Source organism: Hemitrygon akajei, chromosome 2 (genome assembly GCF_048418815.1).
Source record: "Hemitrygon akajei chromosome 2, sHemAka1.3, whole genome shotgun sequence".
Taxonomy (NCBI): Eukaryota; Metazoa; Chordata; class Chondrichthyes; order Myliobatiformes; family Dasyatidae; genus Hemitrygon; species Hemitrygon akajei.
In genome coordinates this window covers 42,689,341-42,706,448 of record NC_133125.1, presented here as the reverse complement: position 1 = coordinate 42,706,448, position 17,108 = coordinate 42,689,341, and the positions used below count along the sequence as shown (strand labels likewise).

At 41.2% G+C, this 17,108-nt stretch overlaps 1 protein-coding gene across 3 annotated transcripts in view; it reads right to left on the bottom strand.

The window, feature by feature from the left end:
* The window catches only part of dapk1 (death-associated protein kinase 1), a 187,305-nt gene that overhangs the window by 37,326 nt on the left and 132,871 nt on the right, over nucleotides 1–17,108 (bottom strand). For all 3 annotated transcript variants that reach the window (XM_073071198.1, XM_073071192.1, XM_073071207.1), the window contains exons 19-22: nucleotides 14,347–14,424; nucleotides 8,455–8,677; nucleotides 4,554–4,742; nucleotides 3,964–4,161 (exon numbers count right to left, since the gene is read on the bottom strand). In XM_073071198.1, coding sequence (XP_072927299.1) covers nucleotides 3,964–4,161; nucleotides 4,554–4,742; nucleotides 8,455–8,677; nucleotides 14,347–14,424 — 688 coding nt within the window. The remainder of the gene's footprint in view (nucleotides 1–3,963; nucleotides 4,162–4,553; nucleotides 4,743–8,454; nucleotides 8,678–14,346; nucleotides 14,425–17,108) is intronic.

Sequence of the window (17,108 nt, the reverse complement as noted above, 5' to 3'; positions counted from 1 at the left end):
CTGCTTCAACTCTGGGAGGCTGGTGGGCTTCCTTGCATGAACTGCTTGCTTCAGGTCCTTCCACAACACTTCTATGGGATTAAGGTCAGGACTTTGACTTGGCCAATCCAAAACACAATTTTTTTTCTCTTTTTAAGCCATTTTGTTGTTGATTTACTCGTCTTTCGGATCAGTATCTTGTTGTATTATCCAACTTCTATTCAGCTTCAGGTGAGGGACCGCGACCCAGACGTTCTCCTGTAAAATGTCTCAATACAATTTTGAATTCATTGTTCCCTCAATGATTGCAAGTTGTCCAGGCCCTGAGGCAGCAAAGCAGCCCCAAGCCATAATGTTCCTTTCACCATGCTTCACAGAGAGGATGAGGTTTAGCTGTTGGTGCGCAGTGCCCTTTTTCCTCCAAACTCAGCAATGTGTATTTATGCCAAAAGGTTCAACTTTGTCGCATCTGCCTTTTGCAAATTTGAGACGGGCAGCAATGAATTTTTTTTTGGGAGAGCAGTGGTTTCCTCTGTGGTGTCCTTCCATGAACACCATTCTGGGTCAGTGCTTTTCTCATAGTTTTCACATGAACAAAGACTTCAGCAGGTTCTAGAGATTTCTGCAGGTCTTTTGCTGTCACCATTGGGTTTTTTTTTCACCTCCTTCAGCATTGCACGTTGTGTTCTTGGTGTGATCTTTGCAGATGCCCACTCCAAGGGAGAATAGCAACAGTACTGAGTTTCCCCCATTGGTAGACAATTGCTCTTACTGTGGACCGATGAACACTCAGGTCTTTAGAAATGCTTTTGTCGCCTTTTCCAGCTTCATGCATCTCTACAAGCCTTCTAATGAAGTCCCCTACAAGTTGTTTAGATCGAGGCACGGTGCACGTAAACAGATCTTTTTTGAGAGGAGCAGACTGTCAGTAACCTGACTTTGTGTGTCTTTGTCTATAATAGGGCAGGGCACCTCTCCGTCACACAGCGCCAATGTCATCTCATTGATTAGAACACCTGACTCCAAATAGCTTTTGTAGAAGGCATTACTCCAGAGGATCACATACTTTTTCCAACAAATACATGTAATATTGGATCATTTTTCTCAATAAATGAATAAAAATTTTAAGTTATTTATTTAATTGGGTTCTCTTTATCTAGTTTTCGGACTTACATGAAGATTGGATCACATTTTAGGTCATATTTATGCAGAAATACAAAAAATTCTACAGGGTTCACAAACTTTCTAGCACCACTGTATAATATAGCGAACATTAATGGGAAGTTGAGGGTATTGGGAAGCTTTTAAAAACCAGAGGGCAACTAAAAAACCATAAGGAGAGAAAAAAAATGAAACATGAAGGTAAGCTAGGCAAAAATATCAAAGAGGATACCAAAAGGTTTTTCAGATAAATAAAGAGTCAAAGAGAGACTAGAGTGGATATTGGACCACTGGAAGATGACGCTGGAGAGGTAGTAATGGGGGGGGGGGGGGGGGCAAGGAAATGGCAGAGGAGGTTAATAAGTTTTTTGCGCCTGTCTTCACTGTGGAAAATGATAGCAAAATGCAAGAAATTCGACAGTGTCGGGGGAGGAAGTGAGTGTAGTTGCTATTACCAAGGAGAAGCTGAAATGTCTGAAGGTAGACAAGTCACCTGGACCAGACAGACTACACTCCAGGTTTCTGAAAGAGGTAGCTGAAGAGATTGTGCAGGTTTTAGTAATAATCTTTCAAGAATCACTAGAGTCTGGAATAGTTCTGGAGGACTAGAAAATCATAAATGTCACTCCACTCTCTAAAAGATGGAGCCGAAGAAAGGAAATTATAGGCCAGTTAGCCTGACTTCAGTGGTTGGGAGATGTTGGAATCCGTTATTAAGGATGAGATTTCGGGGTACTTGGAGGTGCATGATAAAACAGTCCGAAGTCCGCATGGTTCCCTTAAGGGAAAATGTTGCCTGAAAAATCTGTTGGAATTCTTTGTGGAAATAATGGGCATGATATACAAAGGAGAATCGGTGGATGCTGTTTATTTGGATTTTCAGAAGGCCTTTGAGAAGCTGCCACACACAAGGCTACTTAACAAGAGCCCATGCTATGACAGGGAAGATACGAACATGGATAGAAGACTGGCTGATTAGCAGGAGACAAACAGTTGGAATAAAGTGGGATTATTCTGGTTGGCTGCCGGTGACAAGAGGTATTCCACAGGGGCTGTTGTTGGGACAACCTCTTTTCACATTATATTTTAATGCTTTGGATGATGGAATTGATATCATTGTGGCCAAGTCTGCAGATGATACAAATCTAGGTGGAAGGGCAGGTAGCATTGAGGAAGCAGGAAGTCTGCAGAAACTTGGACAGATTGGGACAATGGGCAAAGTGGTGGCAAAGGGAATACAGTGTAGGAAGTGCATGGTCAGGCTCTTTGGTAGAAGGAATCAAGGTGTAGACTATTTTCAAAATGGGGAGAAAATTCAAAAATCAGAAGTGCAAAAGGACTTGGGAGTACCTTGTGCAGGGATTAATTTGCAGGTTGAGTCGATAGTAAGGAAGGCAAATGCAATGTAAGCATTCATTTCAAGAGGACTAGAATATAAGAGCAAGGATGTGATGCTGAGGCTTTATAAGGCTTTGGTCAGACTACACTAGGACTATTATGAGCAGTTTTGGGTCCCTTATCTAAGAAGTGTTGGAATTTGAGAGGGTCCAGAGAAGATTCACATGAATGATGTACTTGGTGGAGCTTAGAGGAATGGGGGGGGGGGGGTGGAATCTCATTGAAACCTATCAAATATTTAATGGCCTAGACAGTGGATGTGGAGATGAAGTTTCTTATAGTGGGCGTGTCTCGGACCAGAGGCACAATCTCAGAAAAGAAGGACATCCAATTAGAATAGAGAAGGAATTTAATTAGCCAGAAAGTGGTGAATCCGTGGGAGTCATTGCCATGGACAGCTGTGGAGGCCAAATATTTGAATATATTTAATGCAGAGTTTGACGGGTTCTTGGTTAGTCAGGGTGTCAAAGGTTAGGGGGAAAAGGCAGGAGAATGGGGTTGAGAGAGATAATAAATCAGCCATGAGGATTTGGCAGAATAGACTCAATGGGCCAAGTAGTCTATGTCTCATGGTTTTACGGATGGGGAATGGCTCACTGGTCCAGCAGATAGCTGTGCTGTATTTAAAACACAGTACTCCACAAATGGCAATTTTAAATTTTGTTTACAAATAGCTCTCATTACCTGACAAATAGTTTAACATTAAAATTGAGGCATTGCCTATTTTATCTTTATTCTAAATTTGTGTTCAATAATTGATTTATTAAGATAATTAATGTGGTTGAAGTGGAATCAAGATTTATGCATCGATCACTGTTTAATTCTGTACATTTTACTGTTTTTTTCGGCTTCTTATCTGATGCCATTGTATAACAGAGATCCTTAGAAGTCCTGAATGTAGAAGTCTGATAGAGATTTTCTGAAAGTTTGCAGTTTTCTCCACCTCCAACTCATAACAGTTCCCGTTATATTACCAACAGCTTATCATAGGGCTAGGCCCACAACATTTTTTTAAACATATTTTCCACATTCGTACAACTTCACCATTATCTTTGGTGGCTGTTCTGTACATCTTTCCACCCCAATATCTCTTATCTACACTCCGCAGCATTCTGATAAATACTTAAACCCTTTCTAGTATCTCCAATGATTAAATTTCCCTCTGCGTTATTAAGTGTTACACAGGGAGAAGAAAAAAAGCTACTTAAGCTTTTATCAGAAATCAGAGAGAAAAGAAAATGTCTAGATATTTTTCTGAAAAGCCAGCAGATGCCCTTGGATTAGAAGACTAGGGTTCCCAATCGCAGGCTGAAGCGCTGTCAGCTGAGGATCAGTCATTGTGCCCACACACTTCTGCAAATTCAAATAATAATCCTGTTTGGCTGATGTGCCAGACCTCTAAATAGCACATGGTTTATATCTTACCTATAGGTTCTTCCACTGGAATAAGAGCTTTGAGGAAATTGAGCCAGAACGTCACCTGATTCAACTGCATCTCATATGGCTCCTCCAGACTGAAAAGCACCAAGTGGATTGCAGTCGGATCATTTGTTGCAAAATAATCGTAACAACAATAGTAGGCAGGATTGCCAGAGAACTCCCAGACATTAAAATCACCAACACCTAAAAAAAGAGGGGTGAATATGCAATCATATGGAGATGCTTAATAACATTTCACAAACATCTAAAGTTAACAGTTGCATATACTCTACTTAAAAATTAGTCACAAAAATTTAAGCAAAAATTGTTACACAGCTATGAAAGTTCCAGAGAAGCTCAAATGGCAGCCAAATACAGAAAACACAAATGAACTAAGTATTATTTCTTAAGTAGGCACAGTTGATGCAACCCAATTCTTATTAAGAAGGGTTTGCTAGTCCTCCAATATCATTGTCAAATAACTATATTAGAAAGGCATTTTTATGTTTAATAAACGCAAAACTGTAAGCAAGCAGCCAGCTAAAAGCTCTGGAATTGAAAGTTTTCACTGCTGTATTAAAGCAGGCACTTCTTACCATTAATATTAGCATGTTGTATGTCAATTGCTTTAGTGCTCTGGTCATCAGTTGCATAGTGAAGATTGTGCGTGGGTGAAACAAAAGCTTGGAGCACACCTTTGGTTAAGCTGGGTTCAAACATCATACTCCTGCTCCTTACACTGACATTTTCACAGCCAGGGTAGAGATTGGAAATACTCACTGAAACTTAAAAGAGACAGTTCAATCAAATAATGTGGCCTATCAATTTAACTGGCAAGTATTCTCTAAATCAGTATCTAACAAAAGATGTACACTTCCAAAATGTTATGAAGTTAATAAAGTGGGGACGCGTTCCTGGCCATACTTGGCTCAGAACAGAACGCAGCCCTCACTGGGCAGTCAGAACCATCTTAATAATTTGCTTTAGTGCCTGGTGTGGGCCAGATACTATCTTGTCAGCTTTCCAGTTTTAATTTCAGACTGAATCTACAGAATCCCAGGCAATCATCTTGAATTTCTGCCTAGGGCAATACGTATCAAATATATTGCTTCTGTGAATATCTTTCAGTTCTTTCCACATTCTGATTTAAAAAAAAGTCATGTTATTCATTCATCCTCTGTTTTATTTTTCAGCAAGTTATTGTACCTTCAAGGCACCATTCGGTCAAGTCTCCCAAACTCAATGTACAACAGATTTTTATACTCTTAATTTCAAAGGCAACAGCAGATGATGGAATACAATTTCAATAGGTACAATGCCATGATTTACTTCAATATGTTGAGTCTGACAATGTTTCCATTGGATTACATATCGATAATGAGAGACACCTCTGAAAGTTCAAAATACCTTTGCTGGGACAAAGTAATTCAGAAGGATGTTCTAAAAAGCTTCTCAGGATAGAGAATGCCAACATCCAAATTTAAGTTGTGACGGCTGACTCTCTGAGGAGACAAATAGTTCGACTACTGATAGAGAAAAATATACCCGATGTGCTGAATGACATTATCAGTTTGGTCTGCAAGCTTCCTTGAACTTAGTTACAATAGTGTAAAATAACTTGACTGTAGTTACCTGGTTAGCTGCACAGCAATTATCATAACGTCATGCCACAATTTAACCAGCACTAAGATCAATCTCATCCTTCTCTCCGACATAACCCTCCTCACATGCCATTAACCCCGACCCTCCAGCCATTTTAAATATTAAAATTAGAGATGGAGGTAGAGGTTTTCACGGTTTCTGTCCGCGAGACCACAGCAGCCGGCACAGTCACGGTGTGTGGGAGAGAGAAGGTAGGATGAAAAGTCGGAATCAAACGACTGGATTGTTCAGGGTGGGAAGGAGGATTAGGTGGAGGAAGATCTCTAAAGGTAATGCACAGAAAAGACTTATGATTAAGGGCAAGGATTTTAAATTTAAGCACATGGGACGGGTGCAAGAGCATGTCAGCAAGATCAGGATATCAACAAAGGATGGCAATGGACAGGATGAGGTGCCATCTCACTTGGATAAATCTCATCTATTTATACCATTTTACGTAAGAGTCTCTGACATGAGAAAGCAGCATCGAGTGCAGCAGTTTGCAGGGCTGATCTGGCTACAGCAAAGACGGCAAACTCCACAGTTCCAAAAATTACATTTGCGACACAAGATGATTTCTGGCACTTCCAGTGGTAGATTTGATAGCGTTACGCCAGTGACAAACCTTTAAAGCTGCTTCTGTGAATTTACTGCCAGGAGAAGGAAGAATGAATTAGCAGCAAGATCAGAAGTTAGATCGCAGAATCCATATTAAAACGGTGTCACTGTAAATGCAACTTAAAAGCAGCATACTTAAGTTAAGAATACACGTCCTTGAGAAATACTGTAAAATTAACTTGAGAATGAGATATCGTGAGAAACCTTCCTACAAAATAAACTAACTCAAAATTTTAATCATAATTTGTTTTTTGCTTGACTATATTTAGCATCTAACTGTAAGCTGGTGGTTTGCTGTTTCTTTATCTTATTGTCTTTATTAATGGATTTACATATCTTTAGTTGGGATGAGAGAGTCAGACTACACAACCATAACAGTGAAAACTTGACTCATGGATGCCAGTGTGCCACTTTTGCAGTTAAACAGTATATATATATAAAAAAATTGCCTGGCCAGCTTTACTTTCTGTTGTCTATTAGCAGATAAACCACCTGTACTGAGCATTTGCATCAATTAGCTCTTCCTCCTCACCCTCATTCCTGAAAATTAAATAAAGGACAGCTGCTAAAGAGCTTTTGTAGTTTCTGGTAAAATTTCCCCCTCACTCCTGATGGCATCAAGAACACGTGCATCTCCTAGACCAGAAAAAAAAAATCGTAGTTCCACGTTTCATGCCATGTTAGTTCATCTAAAACAACAAAGGTGGTGCTATAGTGTAACAGATGGATTCGAGGTTACGAGGAGACAAACCTCGCTTTTTTTCCTTACCAGGAACTCGTTGAAAGTATACATTGTTTGTGATTGTAATCACAAACAGGTTCGGATCCGATTGTGAAGCCTGCTGGAAACTAAATAGTTACAAACACTGGCTGTATGCAGAAAGTGACCGCTTGGGGTGAGGAACCATTGAAGGCAGTGCCCATGGAACCATTCCCCAAAAGGTGGGGAATTTTCTTCAGAAACAAGAAAAAAAAAGTCAAAATAAAAACACAAATATAAAAGACTGATACTAGGCTAAAATATTAGAAACAGTTCAAAAATGGCTTTTTCCCCTCTGCCAACAGATTTCTGAATGGTCCATGAACATAACACTTACTTTTTCTCCTGGCAATATTCAACTTTTTAAAAATTTATGGTAACTTTAGGTCTTAACACTGTACTGCTACCACAAAACCCCAAATTTCACATAAGACAGTGATAATAAACTCAATTCTATTTGAGATTGTAACCAGTAAGTGAAATTCCCATCCCAACCGCTCTCCCGTTTCTCTTAAAATAGGAGTGTACATAACTACACATAAATACACAAACAACTACTTTATCAGCCCACATAAGGACACTCCTTTTGCAATTCTTATGACAGTAGAACTAAGCATCAAGGTGCAATAAAAAAAAATCACTTCAAAAGAGCTTATGACTGAAAGGCAAATATACTTTTAGTTATTAAAAAAAATCCTCCTATAACTCTCTCTCACTTACTTTTGTGAATCTCCACAGAATACCAGCTGTACTAAAAAAAAATGTTCAAAGCACAACTTCAAGGCACACTATTCTGATTACTGAATTTAATTTGTGTTAACTACTCTTATTCCCAGTTTTCAGGACAATTAACAACGGATACAACACAACCATCTCAGCCAAAGTAGAAAGTGATACATTTCCCACTGTGTCAAACTGTGAACGCCACAGTACTTTTGCACACTTATAAGCAAACATTATCCACAGACAGCCAGACTGGAATCCTGTTTTTTTTTCTCTCCAACATTCACACAAACTGTTCACAAATGACAGATACATTAAGGTAGTTTAGATGATCTTGACTAAGTCTTAGCTTTTAAGGTACATCTTTGGAGTTCTGCATCTGCTCCCCTTTGAGCTGTTTCTGATAGAATGCACAATATGGATAAGACCACACATACAAATGGAGAAGACCTAGAACATCACAAGCTAACCAAACGGATAAATCTATTTAGAAAGCTGAAGCTTCAATCCTCTGTCAAAATCAAGAACACTATCATATGGCAGCAACCTTGCCTAGATTATTGGTGCAATTTTAAAATGTGAAGTAAGACGATACTCAAAGTTGACCAATCACATAATGATTTGCAAAACAGCTGTCTTAACTGATGGTTATTTCAGAATGAGAATGCAGAAATAAGGCAGACTGTGCTTTTACCCTAAAAGGAATCACTTTTATCATGGCAGACTTTCAGACTTTGGGCTCAGATTTACGATACCTGTTGGTTTTGATGATGATGGGGAAGGGGGATACCGCGTTGAGTTGGTCGAGGATAGTCTTGGTCTGCGTCTCCTGAAGAAACTCCGTAGGAGTCCACACTTCAGAGATTCCACAAGTGCTGTTTTTCCTGAACCCGAATGCCCAAATAGCTTGAGCTTCATTCGGACTTGGGAATTCTGAGAAGGCCGAAGCTGCTGAATGAAAATCCCTCTGTGGGTATCCTGAAGTGAAGCACAGAACACAATTAGAAGAAATCCATTGATTGATATTACAGTCAGAGATTACAGTGAAGGTGCTAGTTTTAGTGACTGGTTAACCTGTTCATTTTAAAGTCTAGCATGCTTCACTAAAGTCAGCAACATTATTGAAATAGCAAAAATGAGGCGATGAGAACATCAAAATTAGTGAATGAAGAAATTCCAAAATATAGATATGGACCTCAATAAGCGAAACACTTTCTGAAGTACGGTACTAAAATCCTTACAAGAGCACGATCATGTGTTTGTTTATGTCTTCCCTGAGGCAAGTGCACACCAGCCAGCAATATAAATGTCACCAGTAGAGGGAGTGAAATCTCTTCTGACCGCACACAGGCAGATTGCAAAAGCCTGAGAATGCTCCAGTCAGTAAACATTTTGCTGAAAGAGGTTCTAACAAAAGGTGTGAATTAGCAGCTCCAAAGAGAAAAATGTTTAATGTTTTTCTTTAAGTGTGGTTTGCAGAGAATGTTAAATCAAAGTTGCATCTGTGCGCACAAATGAAAATATCCCACAGCACACACATTAATGAATTGCCAGTGCTTTGGCCAACATTCATACTGTAAAACAGATTCATTAGCCATTTTTTCTCATAGCTATTTGTGGGACAACACTGTCGGTATAATTGCTTGCACTACAGAACAGTTCAAAAGCATTTGATGGTGAATTGCTCTGAGAGATGCTACAGCTATTATGGTACTCACGTAAGGACATTCTTTTGATATTCTGGAATTCAAATTAAGATGGTTAAGATTCAATTGCATTGTGTGCCAAGGACAAAATGAAAAATAAGATGCTTCCTAAAAGTTTTCAGTCTAATATTTTATACAATGTATATATGTATACATTGCTTTTTTAAAAAAGTCACTAAAATTAAAAATAACTTTTTGAATTTTCATATTTCTTAATTTAGTTTGAAAGAATCCCAGTAATGTGGACTAGGAAGCCTGAAATCTTTATTTTGTTTTGAGTGACTAATAATTCAGTCGGTGTGTGCAGTTATTGTGTGATTACCAGTAACTTTGGTAGCTCTTCCAGTTCAGAGATGACCCGTCTGCCTCTCCTCAGGATCGAGGATGACCTGCTCAATTTCTAAGGGGAAGATGCCTGTACAAAAATCCTTTCAATATAGGATGGCTGCTGCACACTAGCTACCAGAGTGAGGCCTGGCCCAGGAAGTCCACGCTTTGTTGCATAGACTTACCATGTGTGTGCATACACATGCTTACATGTGTCACACACGCGTGTTGCTCGTAGTTAATCTTGAACACTCATTGCAAACCATCAACTCCCAAACCAAATCTTCCTTCAGTCTCTCACTTCAGAGCTTCCACCTCTTCACTTAACCACCCTCTCAGCACTCTTTCACCAGCAATTTTAAAATATTATGGCCACCCACAAATTTCTTACTGGGGACACAAAGCAAGCGTTACCCATTTTTGTACTGGTATGTTAGACCAGTTTATTACTGGCTCCACCTCCCCCCCTCCCTCACTCATCCGCCTTATCCCATCCTCTTCGCCTGCACCCTTCCACTAAAGCTGAATGGTTCTGATTTACTGTGCACAGCAGGCCGATTTGAAAAGCTCGATTCTCTAGTGTACCGAACTCCACCTGCAGTCATCAATACAGCACAAATTAGAGTAGTAGAACACTTCATGGTTTGAAATGTAGCTTGCCACTGCATTGGCATGATCCTCAAGAAGGGTGCTAACAAAACGACAGACGCTCAGTGGCATGGTATCTACCGCCCTCTTTCTTGGGAAAGGTGCCTTTAGAATACTTGAAATTTGAGTTAAATTCTAATTTAAAAAACCCTATTGTGATCCTATCCTAATAAAGTTTTATTATGTGGCTTTCACGTATTTGTTTTAGTTACAGTGGTTATGGTTACAGATACTGCAGCTGAATCTTTCCATTTTAATTGCTTCTTCACAGCAGAACAAACTCCCATGCGAGAAAGAGGGAGAAAGAATTATCCAGTGGAACAGCATCAATATCACATTTTAGACAAAATAAATAATTGAATGATTTATGAAGGAATCAGAATCAGGTTTAATATCACCGGCATATGTCATGAAATTTGCTATTTTTCAGTTCACTGCAATACATAGTAATAAAAACTATAAAATACAATATAAAGTATATATAAAAATAAATTAAATAAGTAGGGCAAAATATGAGAAAAATGGTGAGGTAGTTTTCATGGATTTATTGCCCATTGAGAAATCTGATGATGGAAGGCAAGAAGCTGTTCCTGAAGCATTGAGTCTGTCTCTTCAGCACCACCTCCTCGATGATCGCAATGAGAAGAGGGCATGTCTTGAGTGATGGGGGTCCTTTGGTGATGGATGCCACCTCCTTGACGCATCGCCTTTTGAAGATGTCCTTGATGTTGGGAAGCTAGTGCCCTTGACGGAGCTTGATGAGTTTACAACCTTCTGCAGTTCTTTTTTCTTGATCCTGTGCAGTGGCCCCTCCACACCAGATGGTGAAGCAACCAGTTAGAATGCTCTGCACAGTACATCGGTAGAAAGTTGTAAGTGTCTTTAATGATATACCAATTCTCCTCAAACCCCTAATGGAATATAGCTGCTCCCCTGCCTTCTCAGTAATTGCATCAATATGTTGGGTCCTGGATAGATCTTCAGAGACATTGACACCCAGGAACTTGAAACTGGTCAGCCTTTCCACTGCTGATCCCTCAATGAGAACTGGTGTGAGTTCCCTCAACTTCCCCTTCCTGAAATCCCAGTCAATTCCTTGGTCTGACTGACGTTGACTGTAAGGTTGTTGCTGCAATATCACTCTACCAGCTGATCTATCTTCCTACTGCACACTTCCTCATCACCACTGAAAATCTGCCACCAACAGTTCTGTCATCAGCAAATTTATAGATGGTGTTTGAGCCACACAGTCGTGGGAGAAGAGAGAGCAGAGCAGTGGGCTAAGCACGCTTCCTTGAGGTATGCCAGTGTTGACTGTCAGTGAGGAGGAGATTCTATTTTTGATCTGCAGAGGTGAGGCCTCCCAGTGAGAAGTCAAGGATCCAGTTGCTGAGGGAGGTACAGATGCCCAGGCTTTGGAGCTTCTTGATTAAAACTGAGGTTATGATTGTGTTGAATGCTGAGCTGTGGTCAATAAACAGCAGCCTGGCGTAAGTATTACTATTGTCCAGGTGATCCAAGGCCGAGCGGAGAGCCAGTGAGATTACACATGTTGTGATGATAGACAAACTGCAGTGGGTCCAGGTTGTTGCTTAGGGAGGAGTTAAGTCCAGTCATGACCAACCTCTCAAAGCACTTGATTACAGTATGTGAGTGTCACTGGGTGATAGCCATTGAAGTAACTCACACAGCTCTTCACGGACACAGTATGATCGTCACCCTTCTGAAACAGGTGGAAATCTCTGACTACAGCAGTGAGATTTACAGAGCCCCACCAGATATGCCATCAGGGCCAGACGCCTTGCCGGTGGGGGGGTCACCCTCTGGAAAAATGCTCTGACATCGGCCTCCGTGACAGAGATCACAGGATCACCAGATACTGCAAGTATTCACAAAGATGTGGTTTTATTCTCCCTTTCAAAGCGTGTATAAAAAGTGCTGAGTTCATCTGGGAGTGAAGCGTCTCAGCTATTCATGATGTTTCACTTTGTAGGAAGTAATGGTCTGTAAACCTTATTCGAGCTGATGTGCATCCAATGCAGTTTCTAACTTCAATTGCAGTTAAGTTTCTCTCTTGATAGCCTTCTGCAGGTCGTACGTGGACTTCTTGTATAGTTCTAGATCACCCATCTTAAATGCCACAGATCTGGCCCCCAGCAGACTATGAACCTCCTGGTTCATCCCTAGCTTTTGATTTGGGTATATTCGGTATATTCTCAAAGGCACACACTCATCCACACAGGTCTTGATGAAGTATTCACTCACACTCGAAGATGAATCTCTGAATACTGTCCAGTTATCTGACTCAAAGCAGTCCTGTAAGCACTCTTCCACCTCCCTTGACCATACTTTCTTGTCCTTGTCACTGGTGCTGCAGTCTTTAGTCTCTACCTGGAGTAGAAGTACAGCCAGGGGATTGGACCTTCCAAAGTGTGGGCACGGGATGGCACAGTGACGTGCTGCTGGTAGTTGTTCAGAGTCTTCTTCAAGCTGGCCTGGTTGAAATCTCCCACAGTGATGGGGTAGGCATCAGGGTGTGGAGTTTCGTGCCTGATCATGCTGCTCAGCTCCTCCAGTTGCTGCTTGACATTGGCCCGAGGTGGAATGTACACCTCTACCAGGATGATGGCTGAAAACTCCTTTGACAAATAAAATGAACAGCATTTGACTGCTAGATGTTCCAGGTTGGGTGAGCAGGACTGAGATCTTACCGCCATGTTTGTGCACTGCGATGAATTGATCAACCATACTCCACCCTCCTCTGTGTTTGAGAGACTGAGCTGTCCTATCCTTGAGGAGAATGGTGAAGCCATTGAGCTGCAGTGCCACATCCAAAATGGCTGGTGTGAACCATGTTTCCATGAAGCTAAGTACAAAGCAGTCCTTGATGTCCCTCTGGTATAGCAAGCTTGCTCTTGAGGTCTTCAATTTTAGATTCTATAGACTGTACGTTTACCAGCAGGATAGTTGGGAATGGAAGTCTCAAGCCTCTGAATTTCAATCAATGGTCAGAAAACTTTCCTTGTAAATAGCATTGCAGTCCCAAATTAAATCTGTGTGTGGTTTCCTTGGTGGTCACCTAATCAGCAACATTTATCACCTGATAAAATAATCTGGCGAATGCATAGTAGGCAGCTAATGGCAATTAAGGAAGTCTTCAGCACATTGCCTAGTGAGAGGCAAGATGTTATCGTAACACCTCTACTGCAAAACCACTTGTAACTGTAATCCTGCAATGTCGTTCAGTAAATACTGTACAGTTGGTTAGCTTTGACACTTTGGTCAGATTATTAAAAAGTTAATGCAATGGTAAATAGTGTTAATGTCATTAATAATCATGAGAGACTGGTCCCCAATTAATGAAACCTAGTTCTGGCTGGACAAGGGCAGAATTGGATAGCCTGCCAGGGACAAGGCTGTGACTGCTTCAGCTAATTTGACTCCACTCTTGTACGTGGTTATGGTAGTAAATTGCTAACAAACAAGAGAAGCTGAATTACAATTCAGCAAAGTTTAGTCCTCCTACCTTACACTGTCATAGCTAAATGAATTTTCTTGCGTAAGGAATGTGACACTGAGGTGGGTAAATATAACTGAGGTAACAGCTAATATAAATGAATGATAAAACAGCTAGAGGAATCCACTTGTACTCAGAGCTGGCACTATAGTTACAATACTGCTGAGCTCAGGACTTCACTGTTTCTACCGATGGTCATATCTAAAAGTCTGTTTTCTCTTATAAACATTATATTTACCCATCCCACCCCCCATAAAAACCCAGGAAGACCAACTGCTTAAACAGCACCAGAAATTTTACTTCCAAACTGGAACTTTAGTTGAATTGCCTGACCATTTCACAGGAATCCGTTCATGTGGGAGAGTGTAATACAAGCCACCGTGTGGCCCTCGAACCGTGTGTTAACATATGCCCATCGTCAAGATCCTGGACTCGTATACGTGCATTACCTTTTTAAGCCTGGCAAGCAAGCTGGCAACTTGTTCGTGCTGTTCAGCTCTAGCAAGATCTTCAGCAGTTCTTCCATCCTATTAAGCAATCAACAATCAATCCAATTAGACTGAATCCCACTTAATTTCATATCTAATCCGTGAGAGGTCTCTCTGCAACCTGTGAATTTATTTTCACACTCTTGGGTTAGAACATTAAATATACCAAACTGTGCATCTAGACACGGAGCCAAGAGCTGCTTAGCAATTCATTTGCAAAGATTTTGAAATGAACCAGATTTACAGCACTGACTGCACAGTAATTAGATCCTATCACCATACTTAAACATAGCATTTAAGCATGAATGCATAATGTAAATGAACGCCTGTTGAAAACAGAGAAAGATAAAACCTTCACAAAATATCTCCCTATGTTACATTAGTAATTAACATGGATATTAGTGTTTTTATCCGGAATACTGGTGATGCTAGATAAAAGATTTTTTTTTAAAGGTTTGCTAGTCACGTCAGTTAGTACAGTTCATATATAACCATGCCCAGCATTTTTATTAAAAGATTTTCTTCCTCCACCACCCACACACAAACCTCTCCCAAATCTCACAATATGACAGATACCATAGCATACATCTGGCCCTGACACACCTCAAAAACAAGGACACGTATCTCAGAATGCTATTTCTGGATTTCAATTCAGCATTCAGCACCATTGTCCCAAAGACCTTGAACAAACTCCTACTTCTCGGTCTAAATACACCACTGTGCAGCAGGGTGTTGGAATTGTTAACCAACAGACCTCAGATAGTCAGGATGCACAACAGCTCCTCCCTCCCCATCATCCTCAACACAGGTGCCCCCACTGCCCCAGGGCTGTATACCGAGCCCACTGCTCTACACTCGGCTCACACACGACCGCACAGCCAAACATCTGAGCAATCACATCGTCAAGTTGGCCGATGACATGGCATCTGTGGGGCTCAGGACCAACAACAATGAGACGATCTACAGCGAGCAGGTGGAAGAACTCGAGGCCTTCTGTCAGGCAAATAGCCTCTTCCTCAATGTCAACAAGACAAAGGAGATGGTCATGGACTTCAGGAGAACTCGCACCCCTCTTCACATTAGCGGCACCGCAGTGGAAACTGTGAGAAGTTTCAGACTCCTGGGAGTGCACATCACATAAACTCTAATGGGCCCAGACCACATTCCACAGAATCAGGAAAGCTCACCAACGACTCTGCTTTCTGAAGAGGCTGAGGAGATCTGGACTATGCACATCTATACTTGCACCATTCTACATATGCACAGTAGAAAGCATCCTAACATGCTGCATTGCTGCATGGTACGGAAACGGCACTGGGGCAGACAGGGAGGCTCCTCAACGGGTAGTCAAAACTGCCCAATGCATCATCTGCAGCAGCCTATCCACCATCAAAGACATATATATATAGAAAGGAGCTGGAAAAGGGCCAGTTACATCATGAAAAATTCCACCCACCCTGCGCACGGACTGTTGCCCCACTCCCATCAAGAAGGAGGCTATGTAGCATCCATGCCAGGACCACCAGACTCAAAAACAGTTACTTTCCCCAAGCAGTAAGACTGATCAACACCTCCACCCACTAACCCACCCTGCCACACCTCTCAACTTACTCATTTCCTGTCAGTTGCCTTATGTACAGACACTCCTGTGCCTAGTGTCAGTTTATAAACATACAATGAATCTTTGCATATAACCTAACTCTGCCATGGACAGTCCCAAGTCCGACTGTGAAAGGAGGAAGGTTGGGCATGGGTCTGGCGATCTCATTCCGTTTAAAAACTCAGAGTTACAGAAATGCCAACAGAAGCTCCAAAGTCCTTATTCCTCGGAGAGGAAGGATCTTCGAAGATGGGTTACACCTGGGACTAAATTAAAATACTGGCTCAGGGCAGAGGACTTTGGTAAGCTGCTGTCGGCAGCTTATGCCCCATTAGGGGTGATGTGCTTAAGTATGTTGTATATAAACTACCTTAAATAATTTTATTGTGTTCTTCATCTTATTCTGCCTTTTTTTCTCCTTCAGCATCTGATCCAGAGTACCAATTATTTCATTCTTCTTTACACCTGTGTACTGGAAATGACATTAAACAATCTCATCTAATCTTGGATCTGGAATGCAAGTCAGGCTGCTGCACCTGCAGTAACACACACGGAAAGCTGGAGGAACTCAGATCCACGGAAATAAATAAATAGTCAACACTTTGGGCCCAAAATCTTCTTCAGAACTAGAAGGGAGGGGGAAGATGGCACAATAAAAAACATGGGAGGGGACAGGAAGGAGGATAGCTAGAAGGGGGTAGGTGAAGCCAGGTGGTGAGAAAGGTAAAGGGCTGGAGAGGAAGGAATTTGGTAGGAGATGAGAGTGGACCATAGGAGATAGGAAAGGAGGAGGAAAGGATGAGGTGAGAAGCAGATGGGAAGAGGTAAGAGGTCAGAGTGAAGAATAGAGGGGAAGCAGAGGGAATTTTTTTAAACCAATAGGAAATACTGATATTCATACCATCAGGTTTGGAGGCTACCAGCTGTGTGGGCCAACCATTGCACTGAGCAGGATGTTTTTACTGGCTGAAAACTGTGCAGGGGAATATTCTGGTTCCTGCATGGCTGCACAGCTTAGAGGGAGCAGAGTGAGAAATGTAAAATGTATACCCCTCTCCCTACGTTTTGTTCATGGATCTTTGCGTTGAACTTCTGCACTTTTGCTGTTCAATCACTGGCTTTT